The sequence below is a fragment of the Polistes canadensis genome, unplaced genomic scaffold (genome assembly GCF_001313835.1).
Source record: "Polistes canadensis isolate GaletaPanama2010 unplaced genomic scaffold, ASM131383v1 scaffold_139, whole genome shotgun sequence".
NCBI classification, from domain to species: Eukaryota; Metazoa; Arthropoda; class Insecta; order Hymenoptera; family Vespidae; genus Polistes; species Polistes canadensis.
In genome coordinates, this window is record NW_014569686.1 from 262,020 (window position 1) to 274,802 (window position 12,783).

A 12,783-nucleotide genomic window follows, 5' to 3' on the forward strand; every position below is an offset into this window, starting at 1 on the left:
TCTTCTTCTTCTTCTTTTTTTCCTTTTTTTTTAATAATCATTAAATTACTTTTTATTTTTATTTTTTTTCGTACGAGTAGACACAATTTAATCTATATGAATATAATAATGTTATTATTTCAACATTTTTGACAGATAAAAATAATTTATTAATGAATTATTTTGCTTCAATCAAAGATGATTTATATTTACAATCAAAATTAAATGATTAATATAAAAAGTAGAAAAGAGGCGCCATTTTGGAGAACACACTCTCTCTCTCTATTCCTTGTAATATTTGTAATATAATATATTAATTAATTAAGATTCCCTTTTATATATTTCGATTAATTGAAAAAAAAAGAAGAAATATTTAAAACGATAAAAATAATTTAAATATACATCTATTATTTTTATTTGATAAGTATATCATTTTTGTTTCGAAATTGGGATTTTTTAAATATTTTATTTTAGATACGATAATAAGATAAATGTAGATATTAATAGACATTTTGTTTCTACATTTGTTTCCTACTTATATTAGTATGAATTCACACTAACACATTTCACCAAATACAATTAAAATATAAGTTGTTCTAAACCTCTAACGAAGAAGCAGACAACAAATAATGTAAGAAACAGGAGCGAGGGAAGCCCGATTCCTTATCGCTGGAGTGGGAGTTAGGCTATAAGAAGATAATTGACTGTAGAAGTAAGCAGTTAGGTTTCAAACCAGCATCGAAGAAGGAACAACAAAGATACTCTTACTATATAATCATAACTACGAAATATAGTGAGAAAATCATTTCTATATCAAAAGAAAATCTTCAATTAAACTTTGTTCACTAAACGAGGTACGTTTAACGATATTTTCAATTAAAATTTTAATAATTAAAATTTCGTTTGAAATTATTACTCAATTGTAAGATTTTTTCACTTCAACCGTTCTATGCTTATTTTATATTATTTTTTTGTTCTTTTCTCTTCCTTTTTTTTATATATATATTAGACACTTGTAAAAATAACTTCAGTAATGCATATTTTCTAAACATATTCGTCGTAATAGAAATTAAAAAAAAAAATCTAGAAAAATTGATATTCCTATCCATATAATTATGAATAATGGGTAGCGTGTATTATTGCGTAAAATAGATGTAGATATTACATTCAAGGTGATTTAGTTGATCGAAGCACGATCGTGTTATTTTATATATACTTGTGTATTATATTTCTTTTCATATTCATTAACACTTGTTTAATTATAATATCATATATTATTAATATCTCTTTTCTAAATTAAAATATAACATGTTAATAAATTTGAAATAATTAGTTAACATTAAGGAAATATTTTTTAATTCGTTACTAATTTTTTCTATATATGAACAAGTATATAACTTATTCATTTATTAATCTTTATCTATCTTAATTATTATTATTTGAAAAAATAATTTTAACGTTAACGTATAAAATTATAAAATCGTAGATATAAATTGATGTAGAATATTATGACCTTCGTATCTTATTACCATTTCGAAGTAAACATCTTTCAAGGGTTATACTATGTTCAAGGATATCATGTCTATCAAATTGAGAAGCGTTCTCATAAGTGATCCGGTGGACGAGTCCTGCAGCTCTCTTCTTTCGGAATATGGCATTCCTGTAATTACAAAATACAAACTTTCGAAAGACGAACTTATTAAGGAACTACAGGTAATTAACAGTGAACATTCATTTGAAAAAAAAACAACTTTTCATTCTATCGTACTATCATAATTATTCAGTACATTAAACTATGCTTTACAAACAATTTTTTAACAAAACAACTAATTATTATTTTCCTTAACATTTCAGTTAAATTAAGTAGAAAACTTATAATAATTAAAGTAATTAGACAATTTATTAGCTTTGCAATCAAGATACGTATCGATTAAGTTGTTTCATCATAATAAATATTTTCTTTGATATTATAAATAATTTGTATTTATAAGTTCAATACAGAATTATATCTTTTGTTATGAATAACTTTTTTTAGATCATTTCTAAAACATAAATGTATAGAAAATTTGTTCGTAATTTTTCTTTTTTACTTAGCTAAAAGATATTTATTTTCTTTTTTTTTATCTATGCAAATAAATGTAGAAAATAAAAATAATATCAAATCGACTCGTTATATTCATCGATTGTGATAGAATACGAATTATATAATAGAAATAACACTTATAATCGATTTTCGAGTCAATATTGCCTATTTCCATTCGACTTCCTCGGTTCGAATCAAATCAAGGTTTTCATCGACATTCGTCCTATCTATATAAGTCATTTAATATTATTATTATTAATATATCAAATTTGAAAATACTCGAGAAATTGAATAGAAAGATATTTTTCCTATCTAACAAGAATAAATGATGTTATTTGAAAAATGCATACTTTCAATTTCATTTTGACAAGTCCAAGATGACAAGATAGGAAAAGAAAATAGGATAATATAAAAGAATAGAAATCGTTTATTTTTTTTTAAATTAACATTTATCAATCATAGAAAATATTGTGCAAAAAAATGTTCCATATATTTTATATGCAAAAAATGAAATATCGTACGAAATATTTCTTGCGAAAGCGTGTAATTCTTTTTCATAAATCGCACATTCCATTTGTCTAATTTTAATATTTATAAAATTTTACAATTAATATAAAATAAAAGAGAGAGAGAATACGAAAATAATTTTTTAGTCATAAATTGATATTTATCAGATATACAAAATACGTATGTGCATACAATTGAGTAAATAAGATATCTTGCGAAATATTTCTTACGAAAGTATGTAATTTTTTCCAAAAACTGCATTCCCCACCTAACTGTAATATTTATAAAATTCTAAAATTAATAGAAAATAAAAGAATACATATGATTATCCATACGATCCATTACTCATAAAGTAACTTTTATCAAACATAGAAAGCATGTACATATGTGCATACAATTGTGCAAATAAAAGACATCATATTTTTGCATAAGAAAAATATTGAATTTTATTTTAACTATATATTCTTTTATAAAATTACAATTGAAAATATAGAGAAAAAGAAGGAAAAAAAAATAGGAATGAAGGAGAGATCTGATAAATAAAAGTTTATAAAATATAGAAGATACGTAAAAGTGTCTCGCAAGAATATGCAAATTTGTCCTAGGCAATTATCTTTTAACCTATCATCCCCCTAGTGAGCCCAACCCCCTAGCCATCCTTTTTCTCATATACACAATTTCTTATAACATTTTAGTTTCCCTTTTTTTTTCCATCTCTTAATCCTGCCCTTGTTTCTCCGGCATCCTCGGAAAATAAGCTTATTTGTACGTTTTTCTTTTATCACTTGCAATTCGGTCTGCGAATCCAGTTCTATCCAGTTTTGTCGAGGAGGCAGAATACCAGTTAACTGCATAGGAGGTCGTTGTACCAGAACAGCCTGGAGTCTGTCTGTTTCCATCTCTTTCTCTCTAACACTCAGTTTCTCTCCTCTCTCCTCTCTTCGCACTTTATTCTTCCTTCTATCTCTTTTCCACTTTGAATAGCCAACTGGTTTGTTTCGTTCCTCCTCCTCCTCCTCCTCCACCTCTTTCTTTCTTTCTTTTTTTCCTCACAGCATTCACTCCTTCTCTGAATAACCTTTCCTACCTCTTTTTCTACCTTCATATTTCAACAGACTAAAGTATCGAAGCAGAAATTGCTTATATCTTTATATGAAACTTTCCGATCTCGATAGATCTTTATAAAGAAAATCAAAAAGACAGAGAAAAAGAGATAGTATAGAAAAATTGTAACTATTTATTTTTACCGATACAAATTGTCGAACTTTAATCTCTATCTTTTGATTTTATACTTCTAAGCAAAATATGATCAAAATTATACGCTACATTTGTTTTTTCCTGAAAATATTTCAAAAATATTCGATGATGAGTTCATTCTATCAGTTCGTTTGTAGTTGAAATATATGATCGAAATTATTTGTAATATTTTTTTGTCTTCAAAGGTTTAAAGAAATCGGTTCATTCATTTTAGTTTAAATATCATCGGAATAATTTGTAATATTATTTTGAAGAAGGAAGTTCAAAGAAATCTGATAATTATAAACCGCGATTCATTCCAAATATAATATTCTTTTATTTTTATTTTTTGTATTTCTTTTTAATGCTTAATTTTCGAAAATCAAAATATTAGAAAATCGTTTTTGGTACGTACAACAGTCGGGACTAAAATACGGCTCTTTGATCAACGCGTTTAATACCTATTGTGTTTGTTTAAGCAAAACTAACACAACTCGTGTAAATGAAACGTTTGTGGAAGTCGCTTAGATATTATGCATAATACAAACATCGTGATCTCACTTATACATAATTTTCAAACCTGTTTTCTACATAAATAGACAAACTAATAAAATATCAAAGTTTAAAAAGGATGAATTAATCAAAATATAATATAACTAATTGTTAATCTTTACGTGTTTATGTAACTAAATCTAAATCTAAATATTTACAAACAGAAATATTTATTATATTTAATTTTACAATTAAATTATAATATTAAGATAATAAAGTAACGCGCGCGCGATAATGTTCATATCTTATGTCTCGTTAAAAATGTAACAATAATAATAATTTCATTTTTAGAATCACGATGCTCTAATTGTACGTTCAGAAACGAAGGTCACTGCTGATATAATATCGGCCAGTTCAAATCTTCGTGTAATAGGTCGTGCTGGAACTGGAGTGGATAACATTGATCTTGAAGCAGCAACACGCAAGGGAATTCTCGTATTAAAGTATGCGTATTTTTTGTAATCTCTAACGTAATTATATTTCCTTTTATCATCCTGATTGTAAACAATTTCGATATTTGTTTAATTGTAGTACGCCAGGTGGTAACAGTATAAGCGCTTGCGAGTTAACATGTTCGATGATATGTGCATTACCACGTAACATAGTTCAAGCAGGCCAATCAATAAAAGAAGGAAAATGGGATAGAAAATTGTATTCCGGTTTTGAATTGTATGGTAAAACATTAGCAGTCTTGGGTATGGGTAGAATTGGTCGAGAAGTTGCATTGAGAATGAAATCTTTTGGTATGAACATCATTGCTTTTGATCCATTGCTGAAGAAGGAAGTTGCCGAATCTCTTGGTTTTAAAAAAATTACATTGGATGAAGCATGGAAAGTTGCCGACTACATTACTGTGCACACGCCGTTAATCCCAAAAACGAGAAGTAATTTCAACCAAATACAAAATTTAATTGTATTATTTTTTTTTTTTGCAATAGCATATTTATATCTAATGCATTCTATCGAATTATAGATCTGATAAACGCTACGACATTGGGAAAATGTAAGAAAGGTGTGTACATTATAAATGTAGCTCGAGGTGGTATAGTCGATGAAGAAGCACTTTTAAATGCATTGAAAAGTGGTCAATGTAGTGGTGCAGCCTTGGACGTGTTTACGGAAGAACCACCTAAGAGTCCAACTCTTATCGAGCTTATTAAACATCGTAATGTTATAGCTACTCCACATTTGGGTTGGTCATTGATCTTTCTTTATTTTAATAAATCCATATTTATGTTTTGAATGTAAATAACATACCTGTGTCATTGCAGGAGCTAGTACTGCCGAAGCTCAGCAACGTGTCGCTGTTGAGATAGCTCAACAATTTTTGGCATTAGCCGAGAAAACTACGGAATATTCCGTAAATGGTATCGTCAATGCTCCTCTTTTAGCTGCAGCAATGATGGAAGATAATGCACCTTGGATAGAATTGTCGAAGAAGCTCGGCCAGTTAGCAGCAAGGCTCGTTCAAAGGAAATTAAATACACCTGTGCATAGTCAAACTATTGGCCCGGATATGGAAGACAAAAAATTTATTCACACGTCTGTATTAGTTGGTATACTTACAGGTCAAACGAAAAATGGTTTGAATTTGATCAATGCACCGATTTTGGCTGAAGATATTGGTGTTGATCTCAAGGATAGTCATCTGCCAGGTAATCACAGAGCGGTATTGGTTACTGTTGGATCGCATCAAATTAAAGGTAAATCTATTGTTTTGTTTTTTACAAAATTAACATTATAAGCATTATATTAATTATGAAAATTGTGATGTTAATTAAACAGGAACGATTCGTGATAACCAACCATTATTAGTCTCTGTCGATGATGCTCTCTTTCCAAATGACATAGCACTGACGAATCATATCTCTCTCTACCGTGCTAAAAGTGTACAAAATGTGGCCGATATTGTTAATGTATTTTCATCAAAAGGTATTAATATAAGCGGTTTAAATGCCAACGGCAACTGGATAGTCATACAAACTAATCAAGAAGTCTCTATTCCTGTTGATGGCATTGAAAGTTTTTAAAATGCATTATGCATTTATTCAGAACTCTATTAGTCTCACCTAGACTCCTGTTGAATGATTATCCCAAAAAAACAATGGAATCGTTAGTTTCGTTTCTTCGATCATCTCAGTCACGAATTCGTGATCTCAGTATTTTAGAAATTTCTTATCTGAAAAGAGAATAACATAATGGCAAATTATATTAATTATAAAAACAAAAAAAAAACTTTTATTTAAACCAAAAAACTTGTGTAGTTTATCGTATGAAAAATTGAGACAAACGAGCTCAAAATTGTACATAATTATACATATATAAATATATATATTTGAATATGTTACAAACAAAATGTGATGAACGAAATGGCTCATTTTCGCTTTTTTTCTTGATATTTCTCCATCCGCTTTAGAGTCCAATTTTGTAAGATCTTATTAAACAAATTCATTTTCTCATGTGAAATAATTATTATTTTTCGATTAATGGAAAATCTAAGAGATCATAATTTTATCATTTAAACTTTTAAATATATTTATATACTTTTCATTAATATTCCTTTTTTACAAAACCCCGTAAGAAACTCTAAATGTATAATTTTATAATAATAATTTTATGCTCATTATAATAAAATGTCCACAATACATTTCGTAAAAATGAAGCGAAATAAAGAATTTATTTTTGGTATATCTTGTTACAGTTATTTTTTTATTCTTACATTGTCTTTCGCTTAAAAGAAAACCTTATTTAAAATGGATTTTGACATCTTAATTTTATAATATATTTAAATATATATATATACTAGCATTTATATTTTAAATTCATAGCAAATATCACATTTTTTTCATTTATAATATGTACAAGATGATATCCGTAGGCAAAAAAATAATAAATATATATGTATATTTATACATATACATAATGTACATATGTATAAATATACATATATATTTATCTTATCGTAAATCTGCTTATGTGGCTTTGTGATTATAAACACATGTATATACATTCTTGTGTATATGAGTATACTGTAAAAAATATGTAAAATAATGAATATTCACAGTAAAATGTTTCCGAATATACGCCAGATTATTAGCAAGCAAATGTATATGCTATATTAAATAACTTTCGTCTTCATTCTTATCAAATATCATAGCACACAGATTGTTTTAATTTATAAATATACAGTAAGATCTAACATCTTGGGTATTTATAAACACACTATTTTAAAGATGTATAAATTAGAGCCGAGTTTGTACACATTAGGTATAGTATAAAAAAATAATATAGATAAAATCGCATCAAAGATTTATATTCTTTCATAACTATCTGCTCTGCAGCAGTTAAACGTGAAAGAAATGCCATCCTAAAAGAAAATAATAAAGTTTATTCATCGGATTTAATCGCACAATCATTTATTTAGAATTTTTAATGGTATATAATACTTACTCTAATAAGTGATGGAAGATCACACCAGAACTCGTGATTAGGTAACATTTCCCAACCAGTCGCTCCTCTTAGCATCCTTAATGCTATTGCCCCACCAATAAAATATAATCCACTGAACACAAAGAATAGAATTACTAAAGTAGATCCCATCGAAATGGTAGCTGGAGCGTGTTGTTTCCCGCACGGATTTATTGTTCCCATTGGTGGTATCTAGAATAATATTTAATATCATTTTTTATTCATAAATTTAAGAGACTATATTATAACAAACAAATTACTAATTACTTATATATCATACGTACATGATAGGTAATATTGTTGGAAATAAATTGTGCGGTACACTTTGTGCAACAACTGACCGTTGTTAGTAAAACAAAATTTGGATAATTTATGAATATTGATATATTATTATACCCTGATACCAATTGTGCGTCAGTTTGATTCACAATACCCAATTCGATAAGTTCTGTTGTATGAAAATTATTGGAGCAGAACTATGAAAACAAAAGATTAGCATTAATACAAATATTAAAAATATACAGGTAAGTAAAGACTTAAAGCATGAAATAAAGCGTCGCATTATATCATTGTTTTCTTTACTAATTATATTACCGATCCATTTTGTTTAATACAATGGAGTTCATTTTCATTAATTTTTTCTGGTATATTTTCACAATAATCGATGTATAATGTATGAGGCAGTTTCTCTTCAGGTTTTCTGTAAAAAGAAACCCAAAATACAATAATTTAACATTTTTGTAAATATTCAATATTAGTAATTCTTTAAAGTTTTTGTACAATACAATTATCAAAAAAAAAAGTAAGGCTAGAATCGCCAACTATACGAACCCTTTGTATATAATGTTAATTAATCTTTTTGCTTCATTGTCAGGAACAATGCAAGTACAAGTATCGATGTTATTACATTTTGCCGTAGTCGTGTCAGAAAAAATTATCAAAAATAATCCGAATACAATAAACATTGAACTATACGTAAACATCATTTAACTCTTTCTCTATGAAACGTTATGCAACTTTACATAGCTCTTCTCTATACTGTAGATTAAAGTCTATTATAAATTTAATTGCATGATTCTAACCTCACTATTGTTAAACATTTCTCATTTAATATTTGGAAAATTGTTAACTTTCTATAATAGTATATAATACATTTAAATGTCATTTTTTTTAATATTATCTCTATTTAATAATAAATCATAGATCTTATAGTAATTGTAGATGAGAAAGAAAATATCTTCTATCTTTCTCACATGCATTCTGAATGGTGATCAACCAATGATCAGGCGTTGCACAACATGTACCTGCTCGCTGATTGACTAGAATCATTTTAACCAATCAGGAACAAGTAATCGTGCAAATGGTGACAATTAATGCGCATCGTTAAAACGAAGTCTTTCTCATAGATTTATTTGAAATATTCAAAAAACGCTCGGATATTCAATCGTTAATCGCGTCTAACGCAATTGTAGTGTTATTAATTTTTGATAAATATACAGTTTATTGATCAATATTTATACAACTTGTTACAGTAAGTATTAAAAAGGTTAATTCTTTTAACATTACTTTTTCAAATATATAACCTTTAACTCTACTGATTATTGTTTACAAGTTCATGTTTTAATGAATACTGAGAGCTATTGAGATAGAAATTTAATTAGAATTAGTTTAGCATAATTGAATAACAATAAATAATTACATAGATGGAACCTATGACTTTGGGATCACCTGTTAGCAATGCAATACCAAATCCAAGTAGTCCTGGTGGTAATACCATGTATCTTCCAAGTTTTCTTTTAGGAGATACAAATCTTGTAATTAATAATTATTTATATTTAATTATAAAAATATTTTTTTTTCTAACAAGTCTAATATATAACTAAAATTTTTAGCCTACCAAAATCGGAGGAACTAGCCCTCAAGATAATAGTTTTAGGCATTTGAATGCAACCAATATTAATATGATATCACCAATTTCACAATATGGCACACCAGACTATCGTATTAATCGTCAGAAAGCTGTTTTTGGAAATACTACTACACCTAATACATCACAAATAGGTGCAGAAAATCATGTTGGTGGTCCACCAACTCGTGGATTGTTCGATATTGTAGAATCTTCACCAGCTTTAACGACTCCTAAAACAGCACTGAATCAAACCAATCAAAGTTTTTATTCAAATCATTCGAAAAAGTTAATTAATTCGACCAACAATATGTTATTCCCAGATAGTCCGTTGAGTTTGAACAATAACGAATCGCAAGGACTATTACAATGGGTTACTGTCTTTGGTTTTCCACCGAATGCAATAAATACAGTACTTTCGCATATTTCTAGCAAAGTTCGTATAATAGATAAACATTCACCACCTTTGCCTATAAGCAATTGGATACATTTAAAATGCGCATCTGAACAAGAAACGCAAAGGGCATTAGCATGTAATAGCAATATAGTTTCGGGCTCAATTATGATCGGTGTAATACCATGTACGGATGAAGCCGTCATTTTGAGTTGCGATAAAGAAAATCGTTCTATGTTAAATGGAAGTATGAAATCATTTTCTACATTTAATAAAATGGATCTGAGTAGAGAACAGAGTACACCTCATACACCAATAAAAATTAAAAATGCAAGACCACTTGTAGCTGGTTACAGTCAACATTTAAGTCCACAATCAGTAACGTTGGCAGAAAATGTTCCACAAAAATCTACTGGGTTAGTTACTAAAGCGATGGAATATGTATTTGGATGGTAATCTAAGTAGTTAATTGCAATCTAATTTTTATATTAAATAAAATTGTACAATTCAAATTAAAAATAAACGCATTACTGAAGATATTTAATTAGCTAGGGATAAATAAATATTTCGTAATTTGTTTTCTATAATTACATATTAATTTTTTTCGTATCTTTATTGCATCATTTTAAAAATTTTCAAATGGATATTAAGTAATTGTTGAATGATCAGTAATATTATTTCTAACTTCTAAATGAATCTGTTTTGATCTGGTACTATCTAATCTTATTCTACAACATGGTATATATATATATTTTAAATTACCTTTAATCACACATGATAGAAATGTTTATTCATTTGTAAGATATAATTTATGAAAACGGTAATTTTGCACTTGTTTTGTACTCAAATATATTTTATATTTTTTAGTGTAGTTGTTAGACTTGTATTGAATTTGTAATAAAAATGACGATTTACGATAGATAATGAAGTAACTCTAATGTATACAAAGAAAGTAATATACACGTTTTAATCTAAATATATTAATAGATATCCAAGTTGTTATTACATACAACATGTTACATGATTTTCATTCTATCATAGATTATGACAATATGTTTTACTTTACTTTATTATTTTTTATCTAAAACAGATAAAATTATTTTTAATAATTGAAACAAAAATTTTATAATAATAGGATTTAATATTTATGTAATAACAATATTAATATATAAAGATATTCGTCCACTATAGACACTAATAAATAAAATATTTTATCGAAGTACCTATTTTTGAATTAATTAGTATTATTTTGGACTGTCAATAGTCGCACTACCTAAGTCGGTCATTTTAGGATATTTAACTTTTTTCTTATCCAATTCATCCTGTGCCCATAAGATCATTTTTAACAAATTATTTAATCTAGGACTAGTTGATTCACTGTGTTCCATTTTCAATATAGCAGCGTTTAATTCACTGGCGATCTGTAAGTAAAGTAATTATAAATATATATTAAGAATAATAACAGATTATATCATAGCAAAACGAGAAAAACACCTATGTTATTACCTTTTGTCGATGCGTGGGATGAAGAAGATCACTAAAAGGACTTTTATGTGGTTCGTCGAAAGCCAATAAGGCTAAAGTACGTTCCAATTCACACAAAATATTATCATCCGATTCTCCAGCTTCACTGAGCTGATCTTGAGCAAATTGTAATGCCTCTTCGATTCTGCCAGTACGAATTAATTCAATGAGATGTAATTGTTGTAGGTGAAAATAAAGATATCTATCATTGTCGAGTAATTCAGGATGTAATTGATTGACCAAATCTGTAGCTTCTTGAATACGACCATTTTGTATTGCATCTCTGATACGAATTCTATCATCCAATGAACTTAATTCTATTGTTGGACCAACTCCGGATTCTTGTTGAAATTTTTCAGCCGCTTCTTTAAATCCCTCTAAAAAATATACAACAATTATTAAACATAAATAGAATAGTAAATTAATAGATAAATAAATCTTTGAATATTAAAGAAAGGAAGTACCGGTTACAAGATAATTCATAATCAAATTATTCATAGATACTCTCTGCGTGTGGGATCCTTCTTCGAGTTTAGCGATCCACTCATCTTTAGTTATGCCATCCTGTTTTTCCGGAAAACTCATTGTCCTTCGAAGAATATTCATTTAGAGAATAAACTATTGAAGATTAATAAACAGAATGTTAGACTTCCTAATTGTTAACCATCTACTCACGTACATATGTATGATTGAAATACAATGTTTTAGAAATATGATTATTGTATTCCTACAATTATATATATATATGTATATGTATGTATATACCGTTAATAATTTAGGATCATTCAAGAACACACTCTTTCTATTTAATTCCACGCGTAAATGATCGACGAATATACAAAGGGAAGAACCAAAAAAAACAAACTATTTTAATTTACACTTTGTATATTCTCATTAGATATTTATTTCAAGATTATATATTGTATTTTAATAACAACCTACTTTTACAATTATTGATTATTATTTGATCACTCTGGGAATGGAAACGACCAAAAGTTTTATTCCACTTTGTAACAATCTTTTTTTCTAATACGTTTTTTTAACTGTGTACGTTTATATAAATGGATTACCTGTCAACATAAAGTTGAAAACATTAGGCATTGTATTCAATGTATATATATATATATATATATA

At 27.6% G+C, this 12,783-nt stretch overlaps 4 protein-coding genes across 9 annotated transcripts; 2 read left to right on the forward strand and 2 right to left on the reverse strand.

Moving 5' to 3' along the window:
* Window positions 1-686: 686 nt before the first annotated feature.
* Window positions 687-6,713, forward strand: LOC106788457 (hydroxypyruvate reductase). The gene is made up of 7 exons (XM_014751727.1): window positions 687-833; window positions 1,552-1,692; window positions 4,649-4,800; window positions 4,889-5,241; window positions 5,331-5,549; window positions 5,629-6,060; window positions 6,143-6,713. Exons 2-7 carry the CDS (start codon window positions 1,558-1,560, stop codon window positions 6,385-6,387), a joined length of 1,536 nt encoding a protein of 511 aa, XP_014607213.1. The 5' UTR covers window positions 687-833; window positions 1,552-1,557; the 3' UTR covers window positions 6,388-6,713.
* A 542-nt stretch (window positions 6,714-7,255) lies between these two features.
* On the reverse strand, window positions 7,256-9,029 carry LOC106788406. The gene is made up of 5 exons (XM_014751613.1): window positions 8,657-9,029; window positions 8,420-8,525; window positions 8,110-8,301; window positions 7,808-8,017; window positions 7,256-7,724 (listed from the first exon to the last, which is right to left on the reverse strand). Exons 1-5 carry the CDS (start codon window positions 8,809-8,811, stop codon window positions 7,668-7,670), a joined length of 720 nt encoding a protein of 239 aa, XP_014607099.1. The 5' UTR covers window positions 8,812-9,029; the 3' UTR covers window positions 7,256-7,667.
* A 132-nt stretch (window positions 9,030-9,161) lies between these two features.
* On the forward strand, window positions 9,162-10,666 carry LOC106788451 (nucleoporin NUP53). The gene is made up of 3 exons (XM_014751715.1): window positions 9,162-9,356; window positions 9,529-9,639; window positions 9,718-10,666. The coding sequence occupies exons 2-3, from the start codon at window positions 9,529-9,531 to the stop codon at window positions 10,579-10,581; spliced, it is 975 nt and encodes a 324-aa protein (XP_014607201.1). The 5' UTR covers window positions 9,162-9,356; the 3' UTR covers window positions 10,582-10,666.
* Window positions 10,667-11,348: 682 nt separating this feature from the next.
* Window positions 11,349-12,744, reverse strand: LOC106788452 (glucose-induced degradation protein 8 homolog). Of its 6 annotated transcripts, none has more exons than XM_014751717.1 (4): window positions 12,720-12,744; window positions 12,114-12,267; window positions 11,632-12,026; window positions 11,349-11,546 (listed from the first exon to the last, which is right to left on the reverse strand). In XM_014751717.1, the coding sequence occupies exons 2-4, from the start codon at window positions 12,253-12,255 to the stop codon at window positions 11,370-11,372; spliced, it is 714 nt and encodes a 237-aa protein (XP_014607203.1). In that variant the 5' UTR covers window positions 12,256-12,267; window positions 12,720-12,744; the 3' UTR covers window positions 11,349-11,369. The 6 variants fall into 6 exon arrangements, with proteins under 6 accessions (XP_014607203.1, XP_014607207.1, XP_014607202.1 ...); XM_014751721.1 differs by having other exon boundaries at window positions 12,114-12,238; window positions 12,720-12,742; XM_014751716.1 differs by having other exon boundaries at window positions 12,592-12,741.
* Window positions 12,745-12,783: the final 39 nt, after the last annotated feature.